The sequence below is a fragment of the Zeugodacus cucurbitae genome, chromosome 5 (assembly GCF_028554725.1).
Source record: "Zeugodacus cucurbitae isolate PBARC_wt_2022May chromosome 5, idZeuCucr1.2, whole genome shotgun sequence".
NCBI lineage: Eukaryota > Metazoa > Arthropoda > Insecta > Diptera > Tephritidae > Zeugodacus > Zeugodacus cucurbitae.
Window position 1 is genome coordinate 29,330,975 of NC_071670.1, and position 17,844 is coordinate 29,348,818.

The 17,844-nt window shown below is 32.7% G+C and overlaps 1 protein-coding gene across 1 annotated transcript in view; it reads right to left on the reverse strand.

Annotated features, from left to right (window-relative positions):
* LOC105217134 (innexin shaking-B) overlaps window positions 1–17,844 on the reverse strand; it is a 269,087-nt gene that overhangs the window by 81,140 nt on the left and 170,103 nt on the right. The window contains exon 4 of the mRNA XM_011191988.3: window positions 5,516–5,669. Within this exon, the coding sequence (XP_011190290.1) occupies window positions 5,516–5,566 (51 nt within the window). The 5' untranslated portion in view covers window positions 5,567–5,669. The remainder of the gene's footprint in view (window positions 1–5,515; window positions 5,670–17,844) is intronic.

Genomic DNA, 17,844 nt, shown 5'->3' on the forward strand with positions numbered 1-17,844 from the left:
TTCATATGATTCTTCAGGATGTTTAACTCAAGAAGCATTTCGCCGTAAATGCAAAACCTAATTTAGTATTAAAAGAAACTAAGTTGGTGTTTTGTGCAAATTACTATTTTTAATCCTTTCAAAGTACCACTGTTAAGTTCGTTGGTTGGTTGTTGATGATTGTACTCTGAACTTCAACGGTGTGGAGGAGTAAGTGCTTACGTATGAACATCTTAAATAAGAGTACCTTACTTAGGGGGTGTAATGGTGAGAAGTATAGTCAATCGGTAAGTAGTTGGTTGTGTTAAAAGTATAAAAATTATTTTTTTATTACTTTTGAAAGTACTGCCAATAGATTATATACAGGGTAAAACATAAGAAGCAAATTGTGCGTTCACCATTGACTAATGTTAAGAAGAGAAATTGTAAATTATGTCGCTCAAAATTTCTTTGATCCCTAAATTGGAGGTATTGTGTAAATCCAAAAAATTAAAACCATAAATAGTAAGGACAATAAAATTATATACATATGTAAGTGTATAAAAAACGAAAACGCTGAAGAATATTTTTAATTACCATTTTCTTCTCTTTGTGAACTAGAACGTTTAGTGGTTAACTTCCGGTAGCGCTTTGTTGACTCGGAAGATAACGCACACGCACGCACACAGAAGGCAACACCAACACCTGAGCCAACAATTTTGCGCTCACTTGCAAAACAATTGAAGGCACAATAAGAAGCTTCGCTTTTGACGGCAACAACGGATTTGTCGATTAATATATTTATTGAAATGAGTCTACTCCGCGCTGTAGAGCAAACCGTGCGATTTTGTGTGAGAAGTCTGTGAAAGTTGCAAAGCAGCAATCTAATGCTGGTTGATTGTATTTCTTCAAATACAGAATGTGATTATTTGGTAGCAATTCGCTCCTATTTAGTACTCGCTATTGTCGTGATACGGGCATGCAAATTCCTAACTGCTCCTTTATATGTACGGTTTCAGTGACGCGGGAGGGTATTCGATTTTTTGTTGCTCTTCTGAGTTACCGATTACCTGGAGTTGAGGGCTGATTTTATAATTTATAATTTTACTTATTGTTTTTTATTTGATTTTGATTTAGTTTATCTTTGATTAGAAGTAATTTTGCGTATTATGCTTATTTTTTTATTCAATTTGATTTTGCATGGCAATTTATCACAATCGCTTTGATGTTAGTTGGTATTATTATTGTTTACTTTTTTTTGTATTTTTATTCTATTTATTTAATATTTATATTTTGGTTCGGTTGTATTGTTATTTTAATTGTTGCTGTTACTCTATGCGTAAATTCTTAGGTTAAACGAGGGCGCAGATTTCAGTTTCAGTTTTATTCCTCCATTTCGCTTTTCAATTGTCGTAGGCAGTATAGTGGATTGCTACTACGGACTTTATTATGCGTATGTGTTGAAAAACACAAAGAAAGAAGAAATTTAGAGGGACTTTTCTCTAAGAAAATCTGTACAGGAATATTACAAAAATTGCACAGCAAGTACTTGCATTATTGTTGCCACTGTATCGTCTTTCTGGGTTATTGAAACTATTTTTATAATATTGATTTGTTATGTTTTGGGTTCGTTTATAACTGTAGCTATAGTTGCTGTCTTCGTCGTTTTGGTTGTTGTTGCTGTTAGAGGTGCAGTTTTTCGCGCAATCATATTTTCACTTAAGTTTTTACTATAATTCATATTATTTTCAGCTGTGATTGTTGTAACAGTCGTCGATATGGTTGAAAAAGGAGCAATAAACGTTGTTGTAGTAGCAGCAGGAGTTTCATAGTCGTAGTTAACCTTCGTAAAATACACAATTGCATATATAAAATAAATAAAAATGTACATGTTAAGTAGAGTTAAAAAAATATTTGCTATAAAAATAACGACTGCTGTAATTCTGTTGCAATTATGACTACAGCAGCGCCCTTTGTTTATTCCCTTACTGTTGTTTTACCTGTACCCTTCAATAATTGGATTACTTATACAAATATATGTATACATAATATGGATTTATAACTTAAGTACGTATCATAGTATATTATAAAATAAAAATATGTTTTATTTGAACTTTTAGGTCTTAATGCCTAATGTATAAATGCGAAATTTAACGTTGTGTATATGTGAATGTGTTTACTTATTTATTTTATTAGAGTGTTAACTGTCTATGTTAGAGATCTGCAACAGTCGATTGCAGACTGAATTGCATGAAATATTAATTTTTCAATCAGGCGCACCAATTCACCAGTTTGTATACTCTTGTAAAGAAACTTGTTGGGCGGTCGCTGGTTCAAATGGTTATGGTTGTAATATTTACAAATCACTTGCGCCAAATATTTAAAAAATATATTCACAGTTGTTTGAGCGACTTCATTTAATACTAAAACATAAATTAAACTTAAATAAATATTCCTCGCAAGTTGGTTAGTTCCAGAGAAGAACCCAGATTTATTTGTATATTGTATGTTACCGAAATTAGAATTTATTGCTTTACTCACAGAGTTTGGAGTAATTAAAATTGATTAAATCTGTGTTGTAAACTACCAATGCTAAATTGTTCTTTTTGCTAAGAGCACACCTGTAGGCCAACTCTGTAGCGCGGATTCCTGCCCCAAATACACACAGTTGCGTCGAGTTGCAAAGATGCATAATGACGTAATGATGTCTTAATAACGCTCAATTATCTTATGACCTAATTGATTTATTCAAACTAACAACTAACCAAAGCAAACTTATTTTAAATACTAGTTTAAGCAGAGAGAGAAAGGCAGTCAGGAAAAAAACTTATGATGTACTAATCAAATGAAAATACAGCAGTGTGCACGCACACAGAAATAGACGGAAAATCAAAATTAAAGCTAGAAAACAAAAATTACACACATACAAACATACGCTTGAAGTAGATAGAAAAGAGGTTAAGAAGTAAACTGTTAGAATTGTAAACGCAGACGAAGAAATATAGAGATAGTTAAAGAGACACAGAGAACGTTAGAGAGGAAAAATAAAATCGGTACAAATATTATACAAGTCACTAAACAGTAAATTATTGTTGCCTTTGTTAATTTACCGCACTTGATACCTTACCATATTTGTTTTTATGTATGCGTTAAGGTTTTAATATACATAGACCTTAGAGTTCGATGTCAGCAGAATACTTTGTTGGTGTAAACATTAAGAATGTCATACGTTGTTGGTCCAACGACTTCTTGCAAACATATTACAGACTAATGTCGATATATGCTCGGATGAAATGAGATAATACCTAATTAATGAAATGGAGTCACTAAAAATCGCAGATAATTTACATAGTAGACGCTAAGAAGTGGGTATTGAAAAATATATCCAGACTTTGGTTTTTTCTCGGATGGCTGTGTCTCGAGGCTTGTATACGTAACCGTAAATAATGTTAAACTCACTTAACAAAAGAAATGCGTTTTTTGCAACAGAAAAATTACTTGTTTTTAAACAGAGTCCGAACTTTATGAGCAGGTTGGCAGCAGCAGAAGAGTTTGAAAGTTATGACGAATATGCTGCTGCCGATGATGACAATGTCTATGGAGGGATTGATGATGATAGAAAATGAAAGGGGTGACAATGGGTGGCTTGTGTTACTGCTGCGCTGGTATATGCTGACACGTTGGCTGATGTCTAGGATAATGTATGTGTTCAATGATGTCAAAAAGAAAATATACAGTCTACCACAAAACAAGCTGTAAAAGTGTAAAAAGTTAATGACTGCGCCGAGTAAAAGAGCTTTTTACACTTTTCATTTATAGGGCAACACTTTCATTAAAGGAGGCGAATACGGAATGTAAAAAATCAAACAAACGGAAGTAATAAATCAATTTTACAAAAGTCTTGAAAAATATCAAATATAGGAAAACAAATTATTATATTCAGTTATATATTGTTGAAAATACACCCGAAGAGAAGTGTGGAAATCCTCTTAAACTCATAATTATTTGCTTAGAAAACAAGACAGCAAACAGTTTAATAGAATAAAAAAATTATATAATAGTTATGAATTAAGAATAATGTAATGAGCGTAAGAGATAAAGAAATATGATTATATTACATGATTTTTTTTCACATTCCCTTTTTTTGCAATTTTGTTATTGCCTTTCTACTATTTTGTTTCGTAACATTAGTTCGGGTAAACGAAAACTATACGGAAGATCTTACTGTGCAAATGTTTAGTTAATAAATGTGTCTACGAAAAAACATGAATGATGCTATTATTACGCTTGTTTCGTTGAAAGATGATGCTCTCTTCACTTCGTCAAATAACGAAGGAGAGTTAGCTGAAGGAATGCAGTTAGTTGCTTTGTTAATAGTTCCTTCGAAATAATGGTTTTATTTGTATGTTCGCTCGCTCACTCGCTCGGAATTTCAATTGAATTACTTCTAATATAATCATTCTTTTATGTTATTAGTATAATTTCTACTTTTGGTATTTGTTATTTTTTGTTAAAAGTCATAATTTTGTTGAATTTTTAGCATGTGAATGTTTCATATTTTACGAAATATTATGAATATTATGATATTCGATTGTTCAGTGCAAATAGTTTTATTATAATTCTAAGTCGTATCACGTCGATATTTAATTGTTTTCTAAAACAACATCTAAAAGATTGTTTTGATCGATTTTACATATTTAGTTGATTTGATTTAAGTTTGATATACGGAACATTTGATGACTTGATCATAATCCATCTAGGATCTATCCTAAAGTGAAGATATTATAATTTGGAATACTTTTTAACTGTATATTAAGAGCTAAATAATTTTATTTTTGCTACATATACAAAACAAATTTTTTGGATTAAATAAGAGGAGTTTTCGAGTTAAATATAATAGTTTACTAAAATAAAATAATTTACGATTACTTTTCAACTTGTTTATAACATGTACGCAACAATTGAATTTATAATTTTTAATTTTCAACAAAATTATGCTTTTAAATTCTTTAAAGAATAATATACAAAAAGTTCCATGATAGTTTTAATAAATGCACATAGTGAACGTTTTATCTTTTAAAATAAACTAACTTTTCATGTCAAATTTGTATACTTCTCTTTTTTTAAATGTTCCTATGTGTACCTTATCCTTATATTACGACTAATATATATTTTGCTTTACTCTATCACATTTTACTCTTGTAATAAGGTTTTTACGTGTTTACATTATAGCAATTAGCTGATATGTTCAGCTTACGCTCGTTAAACGTTATTAATGCGATTTGTGTATATTTATACATACATAGTTTTATTATTATCGTAGTTGAGTATATTATTTTTTTAGTATTTGTACTCAGTTTTTATTTTGCCAACAGCAAAATAGGTTTAATATTTTATTTAAAAATATTTCGTTTTTTTTTTGGATTTTGATTGAGGTTATGAGATTTCGATTGATTTGTTCAATGTTTTGATAGAGAGCAAATCATATGCAATTCAAAAAAGAAAAAGAAGATTTTATGGATTAGTAAGTTTGTTAAGTTGAAATAGCAACACTCACCGATGATCTACTCACTTGCATGAACGCATAAACACCACGTAAAAACTCCATGTTAGGCTGCTGTTCTCTAGAACCCTTACTTGTGCGCTGCGCCCGACTGATATATTGCTTGACTGTATCGGCAACTATATGTGGCTTGAGTTTACGTGATAATCTGCAAAAAAAAATGAATAATAGCACCTTAGTTTCAGGGTTGTAATTGTAGATTTTCAAGTTTGTTTCGATTATTCCAAATTTTATGAGTTCTATACAATCATATTAAACAATAATTCAAAAATAGTGATGAGAATTTTTGATCATCACTTTTTTGTATGAAAATATTTATTTCCAAGAAGAGGAAGCGAATGTTAGCTATCGACACTAAATTGTAGAAACTTTCATTGAGATATTTCTCACTTTCTGAGGTTTCGGGTCTAAGCAGTCTTTCGAAGGATATTTTTTTCATCGATGCAAATGTGGTAATATTAAGGCAATCATGCAAGTTATATATTTTATAAAACTCCTGATCCTAAAGTTAAATTTTAATTTGAATAAAGTTGCCGTCAAGCATTTAAAAACAGTTTTTTGGCATTTTGAACCCTTTTTGTGGGAAATGTCATGTTTGCATAACTCTTACTTGCTAGCACATGTGTTATATAGTTTATTTGAACGCCGTAGAGCGTGTAATGCATTTGATCTAATGGGTGTGTAAAAGCATAAGTACGAAATTAGCACCTGAATACAATTGTTTCCTAGCTGCTGCCGTTTTTCACCTCACATGAACAACGCTTAGAGATGTATTATTTACAAAAGGCGCAAAGGTGTGTCTGTTACTTAATGAAAACAAAGCGTTGCCCGCGTACATGTATGTATTATGTATGTCCCTACGTGTATATGCATACAAAACTTTAGCATTCATTAAAAGGATTTGTGTAAATGAGGGCCGCAAATTGTGGGCAAAGAATAACTGTACAAAAAAGAAAACCACCAATTCAAATGACTTTCTCGTACACATAAATATATGTATGGCTGTAATTTTATATATGCAATTAAATTAACATATGTACATATGCTGGTAAACACATATTTATGTTCCCCGAGGCATAAGGCATAATTACCTCATTACTTTTGTGAACTTTTATGCATAAATGAGAGTGCGTCACATATACAGTGATATAACAATAAATTTAAGATGTCCGTTAAGAATTTTGTAGATGGTTGACATTATAAACTGATTTTGGACAAGAAAGAATGAATTAGGTTAAGGGGCTATATAACGTTATATGCCAGTGTTAGTAGATATCTTATATAGATAACTATCTGACCCCGCAGACGTTGCCCTACGCGCAATTATTTGTTATGAAAAGAAAACAAAGTTGAATTTATATTGTGTTCAAAATATTTATTTGCGAGTTTTCTAATTTTTTTTAATGTAACGTAGCTTGATAAACAACATTCTTTGTTTTCTGTTCCGGGGCGTAAATGTACAGAGATGATGGTTTTCCTACTCATATATCACATTATTCGATGGCTGCGTCACAATCAGTTGGGTTCAATTACACAGTTTAGGCGAATGAAGATTGCGAAACCGATCCAACTTTGAGACCCAAATAATGCGGCGGCATGCCGAAAAAATCCAAAGAATTAAGAAATTCAACTGGATAATTCACGGCTTTGTCTTCATTTTCAACACAAATCTCCCGGAATTAGACTTGAATCGTATAGTTTAAGTCATCAACATCGGTATTTTTGACAGCCAAAATTACGAGTGCACTCAACCTATCGTAGTTACGATAGTTTTGGCCAATGTTCGGAAAAGCATTCGCGATAAGTTCATCTCTCGTTTTGTCAAGAATCGCCTGATAACAGGAAAGAAAAAATTGTCCACTGTTTCCATCAATTCATCATAGGCACTCTTTTGCTGCTCATTCCATAATGGAATATTTATTGATACTTGTTGTTACTAGTTGTTCTATCGTATGCACGCTCACATTCCAAAGTACGATTCAGTACATTTCTGATTTGACGATTTGGCTCTGGCATATGAATTTCAGTCAATAGTTTGCCTTCATAATCAAACACAAATCTTTATTAAATACAAATGTTTCATTGCGGATGGCATCGTTCATTTGCAATTCGGAATTCTCTGTTGTCACTTTTCACTTTCCGACTTCCCGAATTATTTTTATTTTGATATATAGATCAGAAAAAAAAAAATAAAAAAAATGTGTATGGAAAAAATTCACTTTTTGGGATTTTAAATTCAAATCAAATACAATTATCAAAATATTTCAATAAAACTTCAAAAAATTTCTTAAGAAAGCAACAATGACAACCTACCAAATACTGTGGAACTTCTCTAACTGGAATCACCATAATCCACAAAAAAACTTCAAGTTAGAGAGACTTCGAGTTATAGAATTTTCATTACAAAATATAATTTTTCAAAAAGCAGTAAAATATAGATTTATAATCAGTTTTATTTATTTAATTCGCATAAAGTTTTATGTACACACGTTAAAACATGTATTCTGAATTTTGTTTGTTGCAGTTTGCAATTGTTTGGCTCTTGACTTCTGTATTCCATGCCTTTGTTATTTATATTTTTTGTTCGCCTCCATAAGATATAGAGGGACTCTGCTAAAAGTCTACCTCGATAGAAAAATTTTAAATTTTGTATTATGCCCTGAACTAAAAGTTCGATTAATGGAAAGAAATTTGTATGAAAGTTGCCTTCTATTGCCACTTCAAAAGTTCGAGTTATGGAGAACTTCGAGTTATAGAAATTCGAGTTAGGGAACGAAATTTGTATGAAATTTGGCTTCTAAACGCTATTGCCAATTCAAGTGTTCGAGTTACGGAGATCTTCAAGTTATAGATGTTTCAGTTATGGAAGTTTCACTGTATTTTTATTATCATTTAACCAAATCGGTTCAGTCATTCTCGACTAAAGATTTTTATATATTTACCTAGATTAATGAAGAACCGCTCCACCGATTTTGTGCAAACTTCACATAAGCCATCTACTAAATAGTCCGAACAAAGCCTAAACATTTGGTTTAAATCGGCGAGCCCGTTCTTAAGTTATAAAATAACAACGAAAAATGCCTTTGTCTTTTATATATGAGATGTGTAGGCTGATTTTGACCAGTTCTAAAATCATAAACCTCTCGATCAAATGTAGTAATATGCCCATACTTAAACTATAGCACAGTTACACATTTTCCTTCTTTTAGTTATTTTCCGATTTCACTTATTCCAATATCTTGACTTACTCTCTTACTTATTTTCTTAATTTCTTTCTCTAAACTAATATCTTTCTTATTGTATTATTACAAAATAACAACCTCAACATAGATATTTTATTCTTATAAGTTTAAAGTTGAGATCATTTTTCATATGCCAACCAAATCTAAGTTGTAGCTTACAACTTGTAAGCCTTAGGCTCAACCCACACCGGATTAGTCAAGACGTATTTTCTTGTTTGATACGACAACATCCCATAGCTTCATATGTGACAACCCATACCGAACAAGAGGAGACAAAAACGCTTGCTGGCTTGGTTTGGGCTAGAGTCCGACCGATTAATCGGCTTTGGCATCTGCCACAAAATTCAGCATTCAAAATTCAGGCTTCGGCATCGGCCATATTTGGCCGATTCTTTCTACTCCTTTTGAATTACACTTACATTAATTTTACTTTTACTTTCTTGATTTCTTAAAAGCCTAAAATATTAAGTCTTCTATTTACCTTTAAAACACAGTTTGATTCATATTTGCCTGAACCACGATGATAATATTAAGTCTAGTATAAAGAACTTTATTATTATACTCTCGCAACAAAAGTTGCTAAGATAGTATTATAGTTTTGTTCACATAACGGTTGTATGTAAGTCATAAAACTAAACGAGTTAGATATAGGGTTATGTATATCAAAATGATCAGGGTGACGAGTCAAAATCCGAATGTCTGTTTGTCCGTCTGTCTGTCTGTCCGTCCGTCCATCCGTCCGTCCGTGCAACTGATAACTTGAGTAAAAATTGAGATTTCTTGATGAAACTTGGAACACACGTTCCTTGGGACCGTGAGAGGGTTGCTTTCGAAAATGGGCAAAATCGGACCACTGCCACGCCCACAAAATGGCGAAAACCGAAACACACAAAAAGTGTCATAACTAAGCCATAAATAAAGCTATGGAAATAAAATTTGGTATGAAGGATCGCACTAGGAAGGGGCATATTTGGATGTATTTTTTTGGAGAAGTGGGCGTGGCCCGGCCCACAAATCGGTTATTTGTATATATCTCGCAAACCAATGATGCTATATAAACCAAACTTTCTGCAGTTGATTCTCTTACGTACCTTACCACACACCATGAAAATAGTTAAAATCGGATAATAACCTCGCCCACCTCCCATACAAAGGTTAGGTTGAAAATTACTAAAAGTGAGTTAACTCAGTAACGAAAAAGCCAGAAACACTAAATTTCACACAAGAAATGGCAGATGGAAGCTGCACTCAGATTTTTTTTTACAAAATGGGCGTGGCATCGCCCACTTATGGGTCAAAAACCATATCTCAGGAACTGCTCGACCGATTTCAATGAAACTTGGTTTATAATAGTTTCCTTACATCCCAATGATATGTTGTGAAAATAGGCCAAATCGCTTCACAACCACGCCTACTTCCTTTATACCAGAACTTTGAAGACGCTCTGAATCGGTAACTTTACAATATAAAAAGTAAGTACTAGTGAAGATATCGGTGCAGAACTTTGCACAAATACTATGTTTATATTGTAGCAGCCCCATTCTAAAAATCGCCGAAATCGGACCATAGGTTTTTAAGGCCCCCATATATCGAACACGAGGACCTCGGTGCTTCTAACCTAATATTATGGTTTCCAACTTTCAATGGACTTTATACAATATATATGACGAATATGTGGGTCAAATTGTGTGTTATATAATATTAATAAAGTTAAATAAATAAATTGCGAGAGTATAAAATGTTCGGTTACACCCGAACTTAGCCCTTCCTTACTTGTTTTTGTTTTAAACTTATTTTTACTTTATTTAGAATGATCTGATTTATATCAAATAGACACAGTTTTGATCAGCAACTTGTTGAGATTTTGAAGATAATTTCATAATGTTATTCTTATAGAAACCATTGTTGCTATTGGCGAAAAACTGCGCGTGTCTATTTTTAAAAGAATCTCTTGAGACAAATTTTCATAATCAACATTAAACGCCATAGACAGGAACTGGTAATAATGATTTGATGCTGCATTGGACTATGAAGTGCATATAAAAGAACCTCTGATTTTAAAAGAAAAAAACTATATTGCTGATGTAGCAACTTGCTTTGAGAAAAGACTATCTGTATAAAAATAAGTTATTTAGTTTTGAATATTAATTGAATTAATAAAAACCTTCATATTTACATAAGAACTGATTTCTTACTTATTTTTTTATGTTAATTGTTTTTCTTTTTCTTTTGTTACTATACTAGTTTATTTACTAAATAAATTTGTTCATGAAGGAATCGGCATCGGCATCGGCCGATACTTCGCCAACTGGCCGATTAATCGGCATCGGCTTCGGCCAAAAATTGGGTATCGGTCGGACACTAGTTTGGGCTAGAGCAAAATACGATTTTGACTAATTTGGTGAGGGTTGAGCCTTAATCACGCTCGCATGAATTATTGTTATACACTCATTCAATTTCAATGCGTTTTCGTATACTGATAAAGTCAATACATTTGGTATGTAAGGCTTATGGAAACAATTTTACTAATTTGCTTAATCCGAGACCAAATTATCATTTCTTTAAATTTATTTTTTAAAAAGTACTTAAATTGGGGTTATGATTTAATGACTGACGTCACATTTTATTAGGGAGCTAGCATCTGCTTCCAAACGAACTATTTCACCCGTGCAAACAGACGGGAAGTCCGTACGAAAATATTACGTATCCCATAAGCAACTTAATTTCAGCCAAATTCATTCCATGATTTTCTGAGGAAAAATTAATTTCATCATCGGAAATTAATTAATTTCATCAACAGTACATGTTTGCTAACTGAAAAAACTTTTCAGGTTTATAATAACAGTACAATACAATTATTATTCTTCCGACTACCAACTATGAAAGGTTAATTTCAAACCCGTAACCACAAGTGTCACAGAATAAGCAATATGTTCCCCTTTGTTGGAGAATCAAATTATATTAAATTTTTTTTTAAATATAGTTAACAGCAACAACATGAATGAAATATTTGAAATTATGCGGAAAAGAGTTTTTGCACTCACTCACACTATAACAGCAAGTGCACCTGCCTACAATAATTTGTATCAATATAAGAGAAAGGCACCAGACATGTTTCAAAGTAAAACACTTGGCTTGCCATTACAACTTCAGCGACATGAAAAAGTGTACAGAAAAGTTTCACCAGCTGGAAAGTGCACAAAGGTGACACTTTATCGCTAAGTAGCACCCTGTACAAGTGTACTCAACGAAAAAAGTTAGCGGAAATTAGAAACATTTCCCGCCACTGAAACATAATGTGACATACCACAACATTTTTTTCTGAACACAATCACTGATTCGATTGAAAGAAATGACATCAATTTGGTAATATGGTTGGGGGGACGCCAACAAGAAAAGCTGGCGCTTTTCATGCCGTTCTACACCTACATATTCGTAAGAATGTATAAGGAATTTAATATATATTTACATATAGTTACACATTCAGCCACCACATCTAGCACCACACATAACAAACTACCAATAATCAGCACAATATCACAAACAACAACAGCCAACGCAATTCAGCCAATATTCCAGACAACAAGTATTGGACACTAAGAAGTATACATACATACTTGTTTATAAATCGACATCATTCTAAATTGACACCAAACCGATAACATACGTACATACTTACGTATAATACAAATCGACACCAAATTTATAAACATAAACACATCGCGGCATAATTCGACACCAAGTTGATAAGAGACGTACAGACGTACATACGTACATACATTACAATTAGAAACCATAACATAGACTCTTGACATCTAATTGTGGCAACGACATACGTATACAAAACAATAGAAATTGACCTCTTTGAATGTAAACAAACATCAAAGAAATTCTAATACTTTAATTGGACACAGACCGAAGAACTGGTGATATGATATTTGACACCTTACCGATAGACTTAACATAATCAAATCCTAAATGTATAAAAGGCATAGCAAAGTATCAGAAGGAGTTCAGTTCAGTTCAGTTCAGTTCAGTTGTGGAAAGTGTGTCTTCAACTAGTGAGTTCGTGAATAAAACGTGTGATATCCCAGAAGGAATCCAGGACGACAATCTAGGACTACAGGAAGAAGCCTACAGGACGATAAGTATTACCTAACATAGAACTACTTTATTCTCCCTTGCAGCTCTTTGAATAAAACCACGATTTATAACGTAAAAGAGTACAAAGTCTTTTATTTTGAATTGGAGTTGTTAAATAGACTTACACCCCAAGTCTATAAGTATATGTAGGAACGAAGATTGGATCAGTATTGCGAGTTCTACATCCAGGCCTGAAATGTGAGTAATACAAGTCGGGGCTTGAAATAATTTGTAGACTTAATATATAAGAAAACACCAATTAAGAAAACATGTGTATAAGTACGTCGATATTATTTAGGGACGTTTTTTTCCATTTGTTTCATTGCAGTATCTCAATTTAACATGCATTCGGACTTGACTCATATCTGTATTTAAACATTTTTCGATAGAAACAGGAACATCATTCAGCAGAGTTGCATGCATCCTAATAGAAACCTAATTTTTGTGCATCTAATAAATAATTACTTATTAATGCCAACATTTATCATAAGCTTGATGAGGGTATCAGCTGCCAGATTATTCATAGCGCATACTTAGACAAATTCAAGATTATGTAAGTACAAGCATCTTTAATAAATTATGAAGTTATAAAGTGTACCCAAACCTCAAATTGACATGCGGAAACATAAAAGCAAGACTTATTTACTTAACACATCCTTATGCGAGTATAGATATACATTCATTATACAGCTAGATTATAAGCATCCGCCAACATGTTTCAATGTACGTACTCACATAAAGTTGGTTTGAACACTGCAGTGAAGCAGCAAACTAGTCAGGAAATGTATTAGGCATCAAGCTGTTTAGTACCGTATTACAAGTACTTTTGCTATTATATTATTAAATAATTGCCAAATATTAATTTTTGGAAATTATTATTTTAAAATTTATATTGTTTTATTTCAACTTTTTGTTCTATTGTGAGCGCTTAGTTTACACGTATAGTGTTAATCAGTATAAGATCGATTTATTTCTGAACGAAATCTGATCTTTGGCAATATGCAGAGAATATATCAACGAAATAATATGCAGAAACAGTCAACTTGCAAGTTTGGTTATGATTCATACTAGTTGCAAAGCATTTAGTTACTAGTTGCTTTAACTGCAGGGATTTCCAGCTGCTCTTCTATTTATACACGCACTAGCAAGCCCTCAATATTAAACTGCTAAGACAGGCTCTCTGTGCATAAGTACACCTGCGAAACTCAATCGCTTGCTTGTGCATATTATGTATGCGTATATATGCGACATGCAAAAAAGTCAGTTAAAAGCATAAAAGTATGTGTCGCGTTTGGGTCGTTAGTCTTTCGCAAGTATGTACTTGCAAGTGCTATTTGTTGTTGGAGACTATACGTGTCTAAGTGATAAATGGTGTGTGTGTGTGTGTGTGTGTGTGTGTGTGTGTGTGTGCAACCACAAGTGCACTCGAATTCAACTAAGCTTTACCTACATATATCGTAATACCTTTGATTTTCATTGCACCCTATGCGTAGAATATGCATGCTTTTATTTATATATGTATGAAGTAGTAAATGATTGTGCACATGTGCATATTACTGCATAAGGAAGGTAGGAATTTGTGGGTTAAATTTAATTTCCAGTTTTATTACCACACTCAACCTATCACGCATACATACACACATTTCGTACATTTATGTGCTTTGCGGGAACATTGTTGCACACGATTTCCCGTTAGAAAATGACTTTGCTGCCAGAGCAACCGTTGCAGCAATTCGTGAATTGAGATGTACATACATACATATATACTGAAATATTTGTAATCGCTCGATAAATTTACGTTTCTTATGCTAACCCTGAAGGGAGAGGGACATATTTCGTTAAAGATTTACAAAATCAAAAGATTATCTTTAAGTTATGTAAAATACATGGGAATCCATAAATTTAATAATCATAGCAAATCGTTTTCAATGAATTTGATGTCAATATGTAGATAGAGTGGACCAATATATCATAGATATCGTTTCCAGTGAATATGATGGCAAAAGAAACTTTTTTTAATTAATCGTTAGTTATTGTCACCACTATTGTTTGGGAAATTCATTAAGTGGTTTCAAATAGTTGTTTTTAAGATTACTTCCGCACCGTTACCGTCATGAACCGGCCGTCCCTTTGAAATAATCTAATATCGAATATATACAGAACCCGTTAACTCTCGAAACGGGTGTTAGTTCACATCATAAGTAATGAAGAGCCATAAAAAACATCTTTTTCAAAATTCCGAATTTCGAAAGACCCCAGAAAATATATGGGAGTACTCTCTTCATACACAAATTGCTGAAGACGCAAACGAAAGGATAAATAAGTAGAATGTTTAATAGACGAACGGGATTAGTTTGTTTATTTTTTTTAAGTTTGTAGTTCTAGCCGTTTTTCGTTTGTATTGTGCTGTATGGCAACACACTAACATGTACACTACATTTGACCAATATAAGAAGGGCTTCTCATTGCGGTTACCGCTCTTAAATCCATTAGCGATTCGGAGTCAACTTAACAGTATATGTATGTGAATACAGAAACAGAAGTATACAGAAACATATGTACATATGTAAATACACACTATATGTATATGTAGTTAAGGTTTTATACCAATAAATTTTACATACACTGTATATTTAATTTATGTGCAAAGCTGCACATTCTCAGCGCGTTTTACTCCTATTAAAGACTTGTCGCTCAAATTTTTCGAAAGAAACAAAGAGTCAGTGCTAGTTTGCGAATAGCAAAGTGTTGTTGTATACACTTCGAAATGGAAAGGAACAAAACAACCGTCTAGTGACTGATTTCAGGCGCGCACGCTACAATTCACGCTTAACAACATTCTTCCACAAATGGTGTTTTTCGAATTCAGAACTTTATATAATAATCGTTTTATTAAATTCAACTTTTGCTTAAGTTCTCAGCGTTATTTACTTTAGCTCATTTTCATTTAAATTTGAATGTTTTATACTTTTTTCATTATTTCATATCGTGATCATATTCAACTATTCTTTGTGACATTCTTTCGCCGGTAAGCTGGCATAAATGTTTCACCCTCCGCTTCCACTCATTGTGCCGCAGTAGCGTATTCCTGCACTGGGGCTTTCAACGTGAAATCATGCCAACTGTTGTCGTTTGGCCGTTTTGCCGTTTTGCTGAAGAAACTTTGCAATCGCGGATGTTCTCGACAGCAAAATAAATTAGGAATTCATTCTCTTTGCTTTTTGTTTTATTAAATTCGATTTATTTAACGGATGAAATGAGGGTATTTGATTTGCAAACGACATTCGGCACTTGCCCTTTGCAGTCTCTGCACTCCACGAATATATAATATTGATTTTTAACATGAAAGGAAATTTCAACTTTTCAATTTAGATTACGACATTTGTATATACATATAAAAACACACACTTGTACAAAAAATTGTGAACGCAGTCCCTCAGTATCCAAAAATTACCATATTAAAAATCTTGAAACGTCATAAAAACAAAGTCTTGATGTCTCGATTTTATACTATATCAAAATAAGAAAATACAACATCGCAGAATATCAGTAAGATATTTTACTTCACGACACATATCTGAATTATCAAGAATGCACTTAATCTTTAATAAAAGGTATACCTCTGATATGAGACTTTTCAGACCGTAAATATCGGTAATTTTTTTTTGTAATCCAGAAATATCTCGCACATTATTTAGCGCCGAATACACTATACAAGCATGCTGGCGCAATCAACTGATGGTGCCAACAAGCTTGAAGCCTACACTACACCAGCATGCTGGTACAATATTCATTTTTTTATTACAAATTGTACATGGAAAAGGTCGTTATGGATAGAGACAAATTAGTGCGAATACGTTTATTTCTTCACAACTATATCCCTGTTGACCTAAGGCTTTATTTCTTTTAATTTTTCTATCATTATCTTATGGCACTTGTAACTTATTTCGCGGCTACAATTTTCCTCACTCATAATTTCCCAAAAGCACGGCATTGATTCATATAAATCAATAAATTCTCCCCAAATATTCTTGAAAATTCCAATCAAATGCGGTAAATTTACAATACACTACGCCAGCATGCTGGTACAATCAGAAAAATATCATAATCGTTTTTTTTTTGCTCCAGCAGATTGTGCAATCATACTATTAGTACATACATGATCAATCAGCTGGCACCATCAGGTGATTGCGACAGCAAGCTGGTGTAGAGTATGGGGCGCTTTACAACAGTTTTAAAATCGGTAGTTTTTTGTTATCAATTCTACAACATCTCTAGAATATCGTCATATTTCAAGCCAATCCGGTAGAGGTAGGGTATGAAGAAGTTGCAAGTTCCAAAATAGTTTTATTTTTACTCAGAATTTTAAAAGCGTCTTTTCTGCTTGCTGGAAATTTCTGAGTTTTTAAATTTTTACTCCAAAATATTAGTAAATCCTCAATAAATGCGTATCGTTAAGACAATAAAAATGTGAAACAAAATATTTAACACTTTATTTACTTGTTACATGTTTTATCTTTACTTGAGACAGATTCGCTAATGCTCAATGAGACACATACATTTGATCTGAAGGATAGTATGTCCATTCCCCACTACCAAACGCCATACATTATTAGTTTCTTTATATTAGTAATTAAATGATTTGCTTCTTTAAAACACCATAGACTTATGAAGATATGTCCATTGGTGGGCTATTAATTATCTCAATATTCGGTTATTCTTCAAGCTAACAAAGCTTTCATAAATTGGTGAAGGCAGTTAGCATTGCAATACATTAATCCGTTTCCGTTATAAACTTTCCTCTACCACATCCGTAGATATTTATGTTGAGGTAATTATTTAACAAAAACTTCCGTTTCGCACATATTTACTCAAATATTTTTTTGTGTTTTGTACAATATGGTATACAACTGTACGTATTGCATGTGTGTGTAAAAT